The sequence below is a fragment of the Triticum dicoccoides genome, chromosome 7B (assembly GCF_002162155.2).
Source record: "Triticum dicoccoides isolate Atlit2015 ecotype Zavitan chromosome 7B, WEW_v2.0, whole genome shotgun sequence".
In the NCBI taxonomy this organism is placed as follows: domain Eukaryota; kingdom Viridiplantae; phylum Streptophyta; class Magnoliopsida; order Poales; family Poaceae; genus Triticum; species Triticum dicoccoides.
Genome location: NC_041393.1, coordinates 232,092,979 through 232,108,382, shown reverse-complemented (window position 1 = coordinate 232,108,382; position 15,404 = coordinate 232,092,979). Strand labels below are relative to the sequence as shown.

The 15,404-nt window shown below is 44.7% G+C and overlaps 2 protein-coding genes across 2 annotated transcripts; one reads left to right on the top strand and one right to left on the bottom strand.

Moving 5' to 3' along the window:
- Window positions 1–1,642: 1,642 nt before the first annotated feature.
- Window positions 1,643–4,224, top strand: LOC119336859 (60S ribosomal protein L17-2). Its single transcript, XM_037608940.1, has 7 exons — window positions 1,643–1,776; window positions 1,869–1,905; window positions 2,013–2,053; window positions 3,184–3,414; window positions 3,500–3,602; window positions 3,679–3,746; window positions 3,942–4,224. Exons 1-7 carry the CDS (start codon window positions 1,774–1,776, stop codon window positions 3,975–3,977), a joined length of 519 nt encoding a protein of 172 aa, XP_037464837.1. The 5' UTR covers window positions 1,643–1,773; the 3' UTR covers window positions 3,978–4,224.
- A 2,251-nt stretch (window positions 4,225–6,475) lies between these two features.
- Window positions 6,476–9,277, bottom strand: LOC119336858 (uncharacterized protein At4g15970-like). The gene is made up of 3 exons (XM_037608939.1): window positions 9,047–9,277; window positions 7,324–7,695; window positions 6,476–7,239 (listed from the first exon to the last, which is right to left on the bottom strand). The coding sequence occupies exons 1-3, from the start codon at window positions 9,275–9,277 to the stop codon at window positions 6,751–6,753; spliced, it is 1,092 nt and encodes a 363-aa protein (XP_037464836.1). The 3' UTR covers window positions 6,476–6,750.
- Between the last annotated feature and the right edge of the window lie 6,127 nt (window positions 9,278–15,404).

Below are 15,404 nucleotides of genomic sequence, written 5' to 3'. Positions count from 1 at the left end.
CTTGCAAGAAGAATTATGAGGCCCAAAAGCATGAATGGGAAAAACAAGAAAGGGGCATGTCAAGCTTAATATAGACGTTGCTTTCTCAATTAACCAGGGAACACGCGCTACGGGTGCAATTATCAGAAATGGAAGTGGTACCTTGAGGGCATGCAATTGTTGTGGACTGAATAATGTTGTAGGTGTGGTGGCGAACGAAGCAACATTGCTATACGATAGTCTGACTCTTGTGAGAGAGGTGTGTGTGTGTGTGGGGGGGGGGTGCTACAACCTAATAGTTAATAATGATTCCATGCATGTTATTGAGGTTACAAAGGATGGTGGAAATTATATGAAAAATGAACAATCTGACCCTTTTTTAAAACTTTACCACGAAACGAACCAAACTCCATTTTTTTGCAAAATGGCCCATTGCATGATGCCTTGGCCCGAGATGCCGTGTTAGATGGCACCACAGCCACCCCTACCGAAGGCGTCCCGCTATCTAGCATCACGCTCCACCAAATGGGCCATTTTGGTGAAATTTTTCTAAATCGGGTTCATTATATGCTAAAGTTTTAAAAAAGGGCCAGCTTTGTTAATTTTCACAGAAATTTTATTGGCCAGTGGCTGCGATTTTTGAAGAATGCTCTTTCTTAACTAGAGGTTTTAATCATGTTATCTCTTAGTTTAGTTTCATGAGAGCAATAGTGGCTTGCTTGTAATGCGAAGGGTTCTAAAAACTATTGTCTGGATTTAGATCCCTTTTGATTTTATTGTTGGTTTACTCACGGACGATGTAATACTTTCACCAATCAATAAAGTCATCGTGATATTCTCTAAAAAGATTTCCATCTTTAACTTTTCCTCCTTGTCCCTTGGTGGCTAGGCAAACTTTCCCCTTCAGGCTTCACCGGCGAGTCCGTGGATTCGCCCCCCCTCTGCTTGTCGTTCCGGCAACCGGTGGCGGTGAGGGGAATCCCGTGGCCTTCACTTTGGTTGGTCATTTAGTTTAGTGTTTTTTAGTCACCGTGGGGCGACACTCGGGGCGGATGGCGGCACTTCTTCTTTGAGTTTGTCTACCCGACTCTGATCTTCCCCGACTTCATTCATCTTGACGAAGCTGAAAGAGCTATCATGTAGATTCATGCCATCTCATTGGGGCAATGAGGTTAGGGTTTCTTGTTGTGTGGCGAGATTTGGTATCCGGTGCTTCAGATCCATTCAAGGGTTCAACGACGTCCACCGCGGCTCCAGGGCTCTAGTCCGTAGGGGCACATGCACGAAGTCTTTACGGTTGTCATCGACAAGTTCAAGCCTGTTCTAGTAGGGGAGCGGCCATAGCGGCGCGTCAGCGGCTCGTTTTGGCTGCGGCAGTGGTCGTTTGGTGGTCTCGGAATCTCGATTATAATTTTTATTATGCTTGAGGTGCTTTGCACTTTGGTGAACTTTGATAATAATAGATAGATAGATAATAAATAAATAAAGTCATCATGATGGCTTTCCCTCAAAAGACAAAAAAACAAAAAGATTTTTTTCTAGGGGTAAAAGAAAACAAAATATGAAACGCAAAGAGGAAAACGAGAGAGAAAAAGGCCGGGCATGTCCCATACATGGGATTCCATAATGATATTGGGCCGTAAGCCCATGAAGAGCTGTGAAGCTCTAGGGTTTCTCGCCTCCTCATAGACCTCCGCCGCCGCCTCAGTTTTTCCCCTGTTGGAAGAGTTCGTGCCAAGGCCAGCACTCACCCTCCCATCCCTCCTCTCCGGCCGCAACCCCACCGCCGCCGCCATGGTAAGCCTCGTCCCTCTCTTCTCAGGCACTACAATCCTCTGCCTGCTGTATGTGCCGTCGCTCTGACATCCTCGCTGTTGCATTCGTCGCAGGTGAAGTACTCGAGGGATCCGTCCAACCCGACCAAGTGTAAGATCTCTCTTCCCTCTGTCCCCTAGATGATTTTTTTCTTGCTTTGCGCTTTGCCTTCACCTTGTGGTGGGTTTTGATCCGATGTTTCGTGCTTTCGTGCGCAGCGGCCAAGGCCTGTGGCAAGGATCTCAGGGTCCACTTCAAGGTGCGTTTCGTGAGCCTGCTCTACGAGAGATCTTTTGTCTGTGGTGTTGCGCTACTGGTTGATTGATCCCAGACTAGCGTTGTTGCCAATTTTCATGCGATCTTGTTGATTTAGGGTTAGGGAGTCTACAAATGGCGTCATGAATGATTGAATTGTGATAAACCTAAGGAGTAAGGGTTCTGATCTGCTCTTTGCATGCACAGTCCCATGTTACTTTAGGGATATCAATGCATTCTTTACCGACGGTAGTCACAGTCGCCCATGGTTCTTAGGCAATGCGAACGTGACATCATCTCTAGCCATGTCTTGTTTTGAGGAAGTACATAGCTAATGTCCGCATTTAATCGAAAATCTGCACAGTTCGTGTTGTATTTGTTAAACGCTGAGAGTAACGCTTAAGTATGCTGCTGCTACTTTATCCTTTTCATTTCTCTGCAATTTTGAAGTCCGTGTTTTGCACATTAAATTTTGGCTAATATCATTACAGTTTAATAGGAACTTTAAATATTGCTGTGTTCATTGCTCGCGTCATAGTTATCACTTTGTGATGTTGCTGCAAGTTGCACTGCTCAAACTCCCAAGTCTCAGTGATCTTTGCCCCCCTCTCTAAAAGTCAGGATTAATTGTTTAGAAGATCCTGGCTCCGTTGTATCCAAGTCGGGATTAATCGTTTAGAAGATTCTTGGTCTGATATATCCTTATAGTTTCGTCTATGCTGTGTGTGATAGCTTTCCGTCGGCTCGTTTCTTATCTTTATATTGCATAATTTGACCATCCTTAGTTCTGAAGATGCCAAAATTTTGTCAGCCTGCTCTATTTTTTCTTTTTTGTTGAGGTATGTATACCAAGCATTGCTCAATCTCTGAACTTGGTGAAAAACATCCCATGTAATATAGTACCATTGCTTCTTAGGGCTAATAATGTGTAAGGGGAGGAAATGGTTTGTTGGCCTGGAATATTTTTCTGCCAGTTTTTGCATCTGTAGAACTAAGTTCAGTTGTTTTATCATAGGACTCTGGTGCCAGCACAGCTGTTCCTTGTTTTTGTGCTAGATTGATAATGTTGTAGTCGCATCATTGTCAAATCGTTATATCTTGTTTGTTTTGCTAACTTGCTAATACTGGATGCAGAACACACGCGAGACAGCGTTTGCTCTTCGCAGGATGCCTTTGGGCAAGGCTAAGAGGTACCTTGAGGATGTTCTCGCCCACAAGCAAGCGATTCCCTTCCGGAGATACTGCAGAGGTGTGGGTCGTACTGCGCAAGCAAAGAACCGCCAGCCAAATGGGCAGGGTCGCTGGCCTGCAAAGTCAGCCCAGTTCGTGTTGGATTTGCTGAAGAATGCTGAGAGTAACGCTGAGGTATGCTGCTGCTACTATTTTATCCTCGTTCTTTTTTTGGTACGCATCATATTCTGAGCATTTGTTTTGGTTGATGCGTACATAGGTTAAAGGCTTGGACGTCGACAACCTCTACATTTCACACATCCAGGTGAACCAAGCCCAAAAGCAGAGGCGCCGTACATACCGTGCTCATGGACGCATCAATCGTAAGTTCTCAAGGGTGTTATATTAAAATGTCTATTTGCTTTCATTGGACATGGTGCTAATATTTGTTTACGGCAGCTTACATGTCCAACCCCTGCCACATTGAGCTGATCTTGTCAGAGAAGGAAGAGCCAGTGAAGAAGGAGGTATGCTCGTTTTCTGCATTTGTTTTAGTTATTGCCTATCTGGAACTTGTAAATTTGTCCAATATTTCTAGCTTCAAGATTCTTCAGATTCACCTTCTAATCAGTCTTACATCAATAACATTGCCATGCTGTCTGTTATTATGTGCTGTTTTGGTTAGCTGTGCCTCCTAAAGCATATATTGTCTCCTTTGGTAGGCTGACAACGTCGTCGCACCAAGGAAAGCTATCTAAGCTAACGGAGTGGCTGCATTCGTCCAAGAATCTTAGTTGTAGTTCTTCTCAAGTACCTTTGTTGGCAGTGTTTATTGCCTCCTTGATGTTTTTGTTACCAACATGGAGTAAGGATTTGTTAAGGTTGATGTTATCCTTGTGATCGCGAGTGGTCCTCGTATGCTAAAACAGTTTCAGATATTTGAGCATTTGCCCACCAGAACTTATTTCCCAGAGATGTTGGACCTTTCCGGCTGTTCGAGTATTATATCCACTTTTTAGTTGCTCTGAATGATCCACTTTTTAGTTGTTTTGATATACACACCGTCTGTTCTTAAATATAAGGTGTTGTGGCAGTTCGATTTCAACTGTTTAACATCTTATATTTAGGAACAGAGGTAGTACTTTCTATTGGTCATAAAATTCCTCGCTGGCTTACTGCTTTGCAATTTTTGGTTGCATGGTTGCACATCCTTGGTTTGCTGCCGAGTTTTCTGTTCCTGCCATTGGCCAGAAGCTCATTAAAGTTGTTATGTGCCGAATATTTTCTTTAATTAGTGATTGCAACCTTCACCGGTGTTCCAGGCGCGATCAAACCGTTAAAGCGCCTATATTCCGTGGCTGTAATCAAATCACCTAAGTGATAGAACAAACAACGAAGTTTGTAGTGGGCGTCCCAAGTTGTACCAACAAACTGTCAGCAAAATGTCAGACAAGTTGGGGATGAACAGTAATTCTTTTTGTTACAAACATCGACAACAGTTTTTGATGTTCGCAAAATTTCAACATGAAGTGACATTCTTGGAAGTGGTGGCAATTTTTTTGAAAAGTCATCACTCCAAGATGCCTTTGAAAATAACTTTTTTTCGAAAAGTCATCACTCCAAGATGCCTTTGAAAATAACTTTTTTGGAGCATGATTTTGTTTATTTTGCCATGGCTTCTAGAAATGTTATTTCACGATGAACATTTGCAAGCATTGTCAAAATTTGTTAAGGTGACAATTTTTTTTACCATATCCGCTTAAGGGCATCTCCAACACGAACCCTCAAACCTCCCGTATCCAACACGAACCCTCAAACCTCCTGTACCCAACACGAACCCTCAAACCTCCCATTCTTGTTCGAGCGGTCCGGACCCATGAGCCATCCAATGCCGTTCGTCTTCCGCAAACTAGGGGAGCTCTGAGAGAGTCAAAACACCATCCACGTAGACACCCCTGCCACACACAAAAATAGGCAGAGCCCACACATTTGGGGATGGTTGCATTGTTTTCGCGGCAAAATCATCCTTTTTTTTTGCTACTCAACCATCCTGACACTCTTCAGCCAGTCTCGTTCATTTTTGTCGTCGCCGCCGCATGAGGCGGGGGTGGAGGATCCAGCGATCGTGACCGTCCGAAAGATGAACTCGGCGACACGGTAAAAACGCCCCTCAAAGCGAATGCAAAGGCGGCGCCGCTCAAGTAGCAGAAGGTCAGCCAGAGTGGTGGTCGTGGCGGCGGACGTACGGGGACGGGTATGGCGCAGGGCGATGCTTGGGGCGCTGGGTGCCATCGCTAACACCGTCCATGCAGACGCCATCCTGGCCATTGCAATACAAGCCTCCATACTTTTACGCTGCCCAGTAGCTCGGTAGGCAGTCCCCGACAGCCGTCACTGGGCACGTGCCTTACTGCATCGACGTCAACACGGTGCCGCTCATTTTCTCTGAGTCTGCATCGCCGCAGCATGTCCAAATGCGGACATATGGTGTGGAGCAGCTCGGTGCCTGCATCTGTTCACCGATATGTCTCAACCAGGCGACTCAGCGTACAACAACGCGAGCGTGCAGATATTTGAGATGTTATATGACAGAGGTGCAGGCTGCTACAAGGACGGGTATGTGGATGACTCAGAGTCCACGCAGCCAGGCACGTACACCCAGTCAAACACGTAGCCACGCAGCCGGGCACCTACACCCTAGAGCCGAATTTGTACACTGGCCAAAAGGAGCACGATGACGACGACCTTGATCCGGACGAATTTCCTGCTGGTTCAAATAAAAAAAAGTAGAGAAGAAAGCTTCAACATGAAAAAGAATGAGTTGTTGTGTGATACGTAGTTGGTCACTAGCATCGATCAGATCTATGGCACGGAGTAAAAGGGTGTAACATTCTGGGCCAACATTCATATTTGGTTTCATGAGCACAAACATTTAGAGCTCTATGCCGATGAACTCATCTGCAACTGTGGGGTAAAGTCTCTCAGCCATCGATGATACATCATTGAGTGTGCGCTACGTGCCAGGAGCATTTTTTTCCAATAAAGGGCGATTTTATTATCTCAAAATATAGCATCGAACGGATACAAAGCATTATGAGTAACATCAGGCTTCTGCATAACTAGGATGCACACGGCCCAATAAATTTGAATTTAAATTGGCCGGACCTAGACTTTTAGGTATGCAGTGGGATGGTCGGCTCCCGCATCACTAGGTGGGCGAATAGATACAGTTGTTCGATTTAGAGTCGGAGATGCCTTAACATAAAAATCCACCGCAATCCACTATACTAGTATAATTTAATCGAGCACAGTACAGTCGTTATAACATTTTTCTTACATTCGCCTATCAGTAAACACGTACTGTACGTAGTAAATCTGACGTTGCAAAATACACCAAACATGTAGCGAACTACTATAACATCAACCTCAAGTCGGGTAAAAACCACCCACTGCCATGCAGAAACAAGAACAAGGACACGACGTGCAAGTCGATGAACCATTCCAGCCCGCTGACGCGGCGCCACACCTCTGTCAGCGGATGCACCTGCCGGGCCTGGTCCACTGGAAGCCTCCCACGCGCCGGTCCTCGGGCGGCGCCGCCGTGTAGTTCCTCCAGTCCCTGAGCACGTTCCTGAGGTCGTGCACCTTGTTGGCGAGGCCGGTGCAGCAGTTGGCGTGTAGCGTGCACACCCTGCCCATGTCGCCGCTCAGCTGGCAGAAGCCCCCGCAGTGCGCCGTGTCCAGGAACTGCATCCGCACGCCGGAGCGCCGGCTCAGCTCCCCCTGCGCCCGCCCCAGGATCTCCTGCTCGTTGGTCCCCGCCGGGAACCTGCGCCGCGCGCGCCGCCACCGCCGGTAGAACTCCACCGTCCGGTTCGCCGACCGCACGTACAGGAACCCGCCGTTGGGCCGGTTCCCCATGCTCTCCGGGTCCCCGTTGAAGAAGTCGCTCGCGATGGCCACGTCCGACGTGATGGCGATGTGCCGCAGCGGGTTCCGGAACCACATGATGTCGATGTCCTGAAACACCAAACACCTAGTACATGGTTAGTGGATTGCACCGGCGGCCCGTAGACATGCACCGGCGGTGGTGCGCGCACGTACCGTGAAGAGGAAGTTGAAGCCGAGCTCGAGGATGGTCTGCTGGAACCGGTTCCTGCCCCACATCATGTCCAGGTAGTCCTTGGTCATGAAGTGCTTCTCACCGCTGTAGTCCACGGCGCCCGGGGAGCGACGGAGGAGGTAGCAGTGCCGGTGCACCGACCGGCACCGCCGGAGCGCGCCGGGGTCGACGGCCACAATGAGGACATGGTCCAGCAGGTGCGCCGTGCCCTCGCCCACCCGGAAGCTCTCAAGAAAGAGGTCCAGGAGGGACCCCGGAGCAGCGTACGCCTTGTTGATGGACGTCATGATCACCGTGCCGTCCTCCATGGATGCGTTCTTCAGCACCTCTGCCAGTTCTGTCAATGCTTTCGTCTGCACAGGGAAATAAGTTAGATGCTGCAAATGAGATGATAGTTCATGATTTTGACTTGAATAATCCAGAAACAGATGGTCTAGTCATCATTGGAATTTTAGCTTAAAAGTTCATGCAAAATCTGTTATCTGGTCATCGAAATCATTTTGTCACAAGCCTTCTTGGACATTAGGCGCATATTCGTTGCCTGTGCAGGTCAGGTTCAGCTTTAAGGCTTTGGGATCCGAATATTACAAGCCCTATCTGAAGGCAGTCTTGAAAATTAGCATCATCATGCAGTTGTTTAGTTTTAGCAAAACTGTTTTAGAAATAACATTTTAAGCTCCATTACCGCCAAATAGGTATATGAGGTATAGTATTACATTGAACATAGATTCACAGAGTGCAGATATAGCTGGGAGGGAATGAGTGAGGCGTTTCTGCTCCCGAGCTTATCTTCACCCCTCTAACGAAAAAATCAAAATAAATATTAAACAAATTCAAAAAAATCCATTTTTTTGTGTGATAGATAAGTTTATGCGTGAGGTGTGCTCCAAATTTCACCTTATTTGGATATCTGAGCAACTCTCAGCAAAAAAACAAATTCAGAGTCTGTAAAAAAAGTTTACTGTTCACACACTGTTCTGACCCGATTTGTTTTTTTTTGCTAAGAGCTGCTCAGATGTCCAAATAAGTTAAAATTTGGAGCGAACCTCACCCATACAATTTTTTATCACGCAAAAAGAAATAGATTTTTTTGAATTTTTTAGTATATCTTTATTTTTGTTCTGACCGGGTGCAGATGAGTCTGGGCACCAAATTGAATTTTTGAGAATCTAGTAGAAAATCAAGGGAGTCAATAGATGCACTTCTACACTCCTACAGCAATGGACATAGCCAAATTTGATCATGTAACTGTATCAGGAGTATCTCGTAACCGAGCAGGCGAAAAAGGAGCTGCATTTTCAGCTCTGGTTAATAAAGCAGAAATCATCACTGTGGTTTTCTCTTCTGTTCAAATTTTGTTGACACTTTTGTTTCCAAAAAAAAGGATACTCTCCAGTCTTCATTCATTCCACATGGTTATTCAATTAGCATTGCTCAACAAAATTGCAGTAATGCGGATGATCAAATTTTGTTTCTACCTTACTGATGCATCACTGGAAATAAAAAACTTGTGCCGTGTAAAAAGGACAATACAACATGATTACACTACATGTTTCCTGCAGTCAAAATTAGCTCGCAAGTTTGCTCTTCTTTTTTCTTGCAAGATCAAACTATCAGTATTTTAGAAAATCGAAGGTAAACAATGAGGGTGGAAAAATGGAAGCAAAAGTATTCAACAAGAACAAGAAGGAGAGGATCACTGACCTTGGGGTTGGAGGCTGGCTGAGTACCAGTGCCCCATGAGGCCAGGGCGGAGGGCCGCCAGTTCACATCCAGTGTAGCATTGAGGAAGACCAACGCCGCTGTCAACGCCGCGCCGAGGAAGAAGGTGGTGACTGGGAGGAGCTTCTTCATGTCCCCTCTCACCTTGTAGGTCATATTGTTGCTGCTCCTAATTTGATATTGGGACGCATCATCATCAGAGAAGAGCGCCATGTTTGTATGGCAAGGTGTGGTTCTAACACGAGTAGCACTACTATATATATATATATAGTGCACCTGGTGGCACACTTAATCTTTCTTCTGTTGTTGCTGCTCTGTGTTTGTGGAGGTTTATGAAACGTTATGCTGTAGATTAAGGCGTCTGAGTTGGAATAATAGTGCCGAAGATTTGCTCTAATGCCTACTTTTTCCAATGATGCAGATTAAGGGCTGTGGGAATTTGTGAACCTGAAGCCTGAGGGAATTGAAACTGGAAGTGAAGGAACGGAAAAGAATATGCTAGCCAAACCCAAACATACAAGCAAATTGTTCTGTGCTATGCCAAAGGATCAATCAAAGTATGGCAACTTTGATTCACTCACTTTACAAAATATCACGCCCATCAAAGTACACTTCTATCAAGTTTACTCGGTTCAAGCGTAAGGATACCAATCCAGTGTGAGGATGCCATGTAGCACCGTGTCTCGTCTCAAAGTTCCAAAAAGTTTAAATGTACCTTTTGCAAAGTTTACTATTCCGCGTGGAAGATAATTTCCACGTTGCAACACATATTTATAACCCAAAAGTTTAGTGGAGAAACACAATACAATTTGGCCACTATTTTGTAACATATATTTGTATTTATAAAGTCCAATAAACATCCCAAATGATAACGCCCACACGTGCGGCATGTTTGCACATTGCCCACATGCTTTAATCTGCGTTAATTCTGTTTTACACGAATCCTAAAGAAATCCGTTAGAATTTGAATGCCATGTGGGCATCATCGTGCGGGTGGGCGTTGGAGAGTTCGTCCACATGCCCCACAGCACGCGGTGTGCCGGCTGCGCTGTGTGGCGAACTAGTTTCTGTCCACACAGCCACTATCTAGTCCATGCGCGTGTGGGCGAACTGCTTTTCGCCCACACGACACCGGTATGTTGTTGGATGACAACTGCAGTTGCGTGTACGTGGCGACTAGGTAAACACACATGGTAATTATGATTCGTTGCTAGACGACAACTGAAACTATGATTGGACCGCACGTGGCAACTAGGTAAACACACATGACAACTATTGTTTGACCATATGTGGCAAGTAGTTAATCACACACGGTAACTATGGTTTGATTACACACAACAACTATCATAAATTAGACATGGCAACTATAGTTAACCAAAACAGAGAGAGTTGTCATGCTTTTACAACTACATTTGCCATCTAGGATACTACTTCTGCCATCCCGGATGGCAACTGAATCGTCATCCCGCGGGTACCTAACGTAGTTGCGCTAGGACGTGTGGGCATATTTGCTTCGTGCCACACGCGCGGGGTGGGGATGAGTAGTACTTGTTGGACGTGTTGCATGAAGTAGCTGCGCCCCACACGTGTGTGCAATTCTAGTGTTCGCCACACACGACCCGTGTAGGTTGTCTCCTGCTCACGCCACACATGGTATATGGGTAGATGTCTAGTATACCATACGTGTGGGCGTTATTAGGACCCATAAACATTGCATATGCCGAGAAAATACTTTTGAAGTAAAAATGTATGCATACATACATGCCGAGGTATCTGATCCAACTATTTTTGCAAGTATTGTTGGCCGAAATTTAGGATGTCTGACTGTCTTTTTACTTTTTTTATTAGGGATAGGATGTCCGACTTCAGTACTACTGTAAGATGGCAGCTGATGAATGTTACTTCCTCTATCCTAAAATAAATGTCTCAAGTTTAATATAATTTTATATTAAAACTAATATAAAGTTGAGGCATTTATTTTGAGACAGAGGGAGTAGGAGATTAGGAGTCAGTACAAATCTTCGTGATGGTACTGATTTTTTTCCCGTTATATTAGTAGGAGATGCAAAGGAGGGTATTGGAATACCATTCTTGCTTGCCATAGAAAGTAAGAGCTGATCAACCACCTCGGTCTACTGTTTTCGTTAAACCCTACGGGACTCGCCGTAATTAATCTTTAATCGCCTAAATGAAGGTAAAGTAAACTAGAGGGGAAAACCGGCAATTACCCAGGCAGATTGCCACAGCGAGGTGGCGCCGGCGCCGCTACCCGGCAGTGAACGGCGCGTCGCCGGAGGACTCGAACCGTGACGGCGCCACGACCACGGGTTGGTAAGGAGGAGGACAGTCGCGCCGTCTTCTTCGCCTCTGGCGCAGTTGAGCTCTCGTGTGCCGGTGTCGCCGCCTGAAACCTCGTCATGGGTGCACGTATGGGCTGGATCGCTGGGTATACGGGCCGTTCGCGAAGGATTTGGGCCAAGACTTGCGCCACATCCGGGCTTTCGCCGTCTCAGGTCTTCGCAGAACCAGCACCCAGTAAAAAAAATTCCCCTCCCACTAAAAAAAAAGTAAAAATTCCCCTTCCACTCAAAAAAAGTAAAAACAAATCCCCTAAAAAACCTAGTAAAAAAATGATAACACTTACGTTACGATCTTCCTCATTCCAGTTCTGTTTTGTTCACTTTTTTTAACTGATTTTGTTCACTTTACTAAAAGCAACGCAAGTGTTCGCAATGTCTTGTTTCTCTATCTACTACACCATCTATTTCTTCCAAACTAACGTTTTGAAAAAGTAAATATAACTAGCAAACATAATTGTGCGTTGTAACGAGTGAAAAGAAAACACATCCTTAATAACTCAAGATCCTTTCTAGTCCAACTCATACTTGCACAGCCTAAGGCATGGTCCGACTCCCATTTCGATGGCCTACAAAGAAATATGGTTGACTGGGTTCAAATTGCATGGTTCGGACCCGTGCTTCTCCATGGGAGAAACATTTCATACTGCATGGTTGATGGTGCTGCTGTGGCGACCATTTCGATTGGCAAAGGGGCAGGAGTACTGTATAGGATCCCCCTCCACACGTAGCGTGGGAGCCTAATTCTCTTTCGTTATCTCTATTTATTTATCTGCTTATTTGTTTTTTAGCTGGCTTATTGGTAACTTGAAAACGTACACAAATTGGAGGGATTTGGCATAAGGGGCGATGTGATACTATTTAAATGTAAACTAACCCTAAGTTACCAACACAGAGCTTGTTCAGTTGGCTGTGAGCTCAGAGTACGAAACTGGAGGTTGTGTGTTCATTTCAAACATCAACTTTTCTGTCTCCTTCATGCCGCGAGTCATGTTCTGTCCGTACTGGGCAACAACAACAAAAACAAGCCAAAATACTTTTTGGCTGCGACAAAAAAAGGCCCAGTTTTTGCTCTGCTACGATGCCATCAACTTTAAAAGCTGAAAATTGCCATGAAAATTTCTAAAAAATTCCATTATATTTGCCATCATTTTTTAATAAAATGGCAGGGTTTACAAAACATATTTGATTCCTAAGAAAAACATGGCAAAGCTGCCATGTCAAAAATTAAAAATTATCATGGCAGAAAAAATATGTTTCAGAAAATGACATGAACTAAAATGTTCTATAGATCATGATTCATAGACTAGAAAAATATGCCATGATCTATACACTATAATTAGATGGCATGATCCATATAATAAAAATGTAGACTAAAAGAATGCCATGATCCATACACTATAATTTCCATGGTACATAGGCTATATTTGCCATGGTCCCGTGCAAAAGAAATTTGCCATGTTGCAAAAAAGGAAGAAAATTGCCATGGTGCATATAGTAAAAACGCCATAATCCATACATTTGCCATGCTACATGAAAGTAAATTTTAATGGTCCAAAATAAAAAGTAATTTTTGACGTGATGCAAAAGAAAAAGGAAAATTACCATGATCCTGAGACTACATTTGCCATGCTCGAACAACTCAATTTGCCATGGTCCAATAACAAATTGTGATGATATTAAACGAGAAACACGAGGAGTAAAAACTAATGTTGCCATGTGCCATGGCAACTTGTCGGAAATGTTCAGATATCATGATATGCGGACTACAAAATGCCATGGTCCATACAAATATATTTCCCATGATATGTACACTAAATTTTCCACGGTCCCGTTCAAAAAAAAAATTTGCCAAGTTGCAAAAAAGGGGAGAAAATTGCCATGGTCCTGAAGGAAATATGCCCTAGAGGCAATAATAAAGTTGTTGTTTTATATTTCCTTATTTCATGATAAATGTTTATTATTAATGCTAGAATTGTATTAATCGGAAACTTGATATATGTGTGGATACATAGACAAAATATCGTGTCCCTAGTAAGCCTCTACTAGACTAGCTCGTTGATCAAACATAGTTAAGTTTCCTAACCATAGACATGTGTTATCATTTGATAAACGGGATCACATCATTAGGAGAATAATGTGATGGACAAGACCCATCTGTTAGCTTAGCATTATGATCGTTCAGTTTTATTGCTATTGCTTTCTTCATGTCAAATACATATTCCTTCGACTATGAGATTATGCAACTCCCAGATACCGGAGGAATGCCTTGTGTGATATCAAACATCACACCATAACTGAGTGATTATAAATATGCTCTATAGGTATCTCCGAAGGTGTTTGTTGGGTTGGCATAGATCAAGATTAGGATTTGTCACTTCGAGTATCGGGGAGGTATCTCTGGGCCCTCTCGGTAATACACATCATAAGAAGCCTTGCAAGCAAAGTGACTAATGAGTTAGTTGCAGGATGATGTATTACAGAATGAGTAAATAGACTTGCTGGTGACGAGATTAAACTAGGTATGAAGATACCGACGATCGAATCTCAGGCAAGTAACGTACCGATAACAAAGGGAACAACGTATGTTGTCATAACAATTCGACCGATAAAGATCTTCATAGAATATGTGGGAGCCAATATGAGCATCCAGGTTCTGCTATTGGTTATTGACCGGAGAGGTGTCTCGGTCATGTCTACATAGTTCTCGAACACGTAGGGTCCACACGCTTAAAGTTTGATGACGATATGTATTATATGAGTTATGTGTTTTGGTGACCGAAGGTTGTTCGGAGTCCCAGATGAGATAATGGACGTGATGAGGAGTCTCGAAATGGTCGAGAGGTAAGGATTGATATATTGGAAGGTAGTATTCAGACACCAAAAGGGTACCGGAGTGTATCGGGTACATACCGGAGTACCGGAGGGGTTATCGGAACCCCCGGGGAGAAGATATGGGCCATATGGGCCATAAGAGGGAAGCACACCAGCCCACAAGGGGTGGCGCCCCCCTTTGGCACGTGGCCGAATAGGAGAAGGAACAAGGGGGTTTCGCCCCCTTCCTTTCTCTCTCCCCCCTTCCTTTCTTCTCCGGCAATTATGGAAGGGGGGAGGCTGAATTGGGGAAGACCCCAAGTAGGATTCGGCCTACTTGGGGCGCCCCCTGGCTGCCTCTCCTCCCCTCCAACCTATATATATGTGGGGAGGCGCCTTGAACACAAAAAACATCAATTGTGAGCCGTGTGCGGCGCCCCCCTTCATAGTTTACACCCTCGGTCATATTTCTCGCGATGCTTAGGCGAAGCCCTGCACGGATCACATCACCATCACCGTCACCACGTCGTCATGCTGACGGAACTCATCTACTTCCTCGACACCTTTGCTGGATCAAAAGGACGAGGGACGTCATCGAGTTGAACGTGTGCAGAACTCGGAGGTTTCGTACGTTCAGTACTTGATCGGTCGGAGCTAGAAGAAATTCGATTACATCAACCGCGTTTTCAAATGCTTCCACTTACGGTCTACGAGGGTACGTAGACACACTCTCCTGATGACCCACAAGTATATGGGATCTATCGTAGTCCTTTCGATAGGTAAGAGTGTCGAACCCAACGAGGAGCAGAAGGAAATGACAAGCGGTTTTCAGTAAGGTATTCTCTGCAAGCACTGAAATTATCGGTAACAGATAGTTTTGTGATAAGGTAATTTGTAATGAGTGACAATTAACAAAAGTAACAAGCTGCATCAAGGTGGCCCAATCCTTTTTGAAGCAAAGGACAAGCCTGGACAAACTCTTATATAAAGCAAAGTGCTCCCGAGGACACATGAGAATTACTGTCAAGCTAATTTTCATCATTCTCATATGACTCAGGTTCGTTACTTTGATAATTTGATATGTGGGTGGACCGGTGCTTGGGTGCTATCCTTACTTGGACAAGCCTCCCACTTATGATTAACCTCTCTCGCAAGCATCCGCAACTACG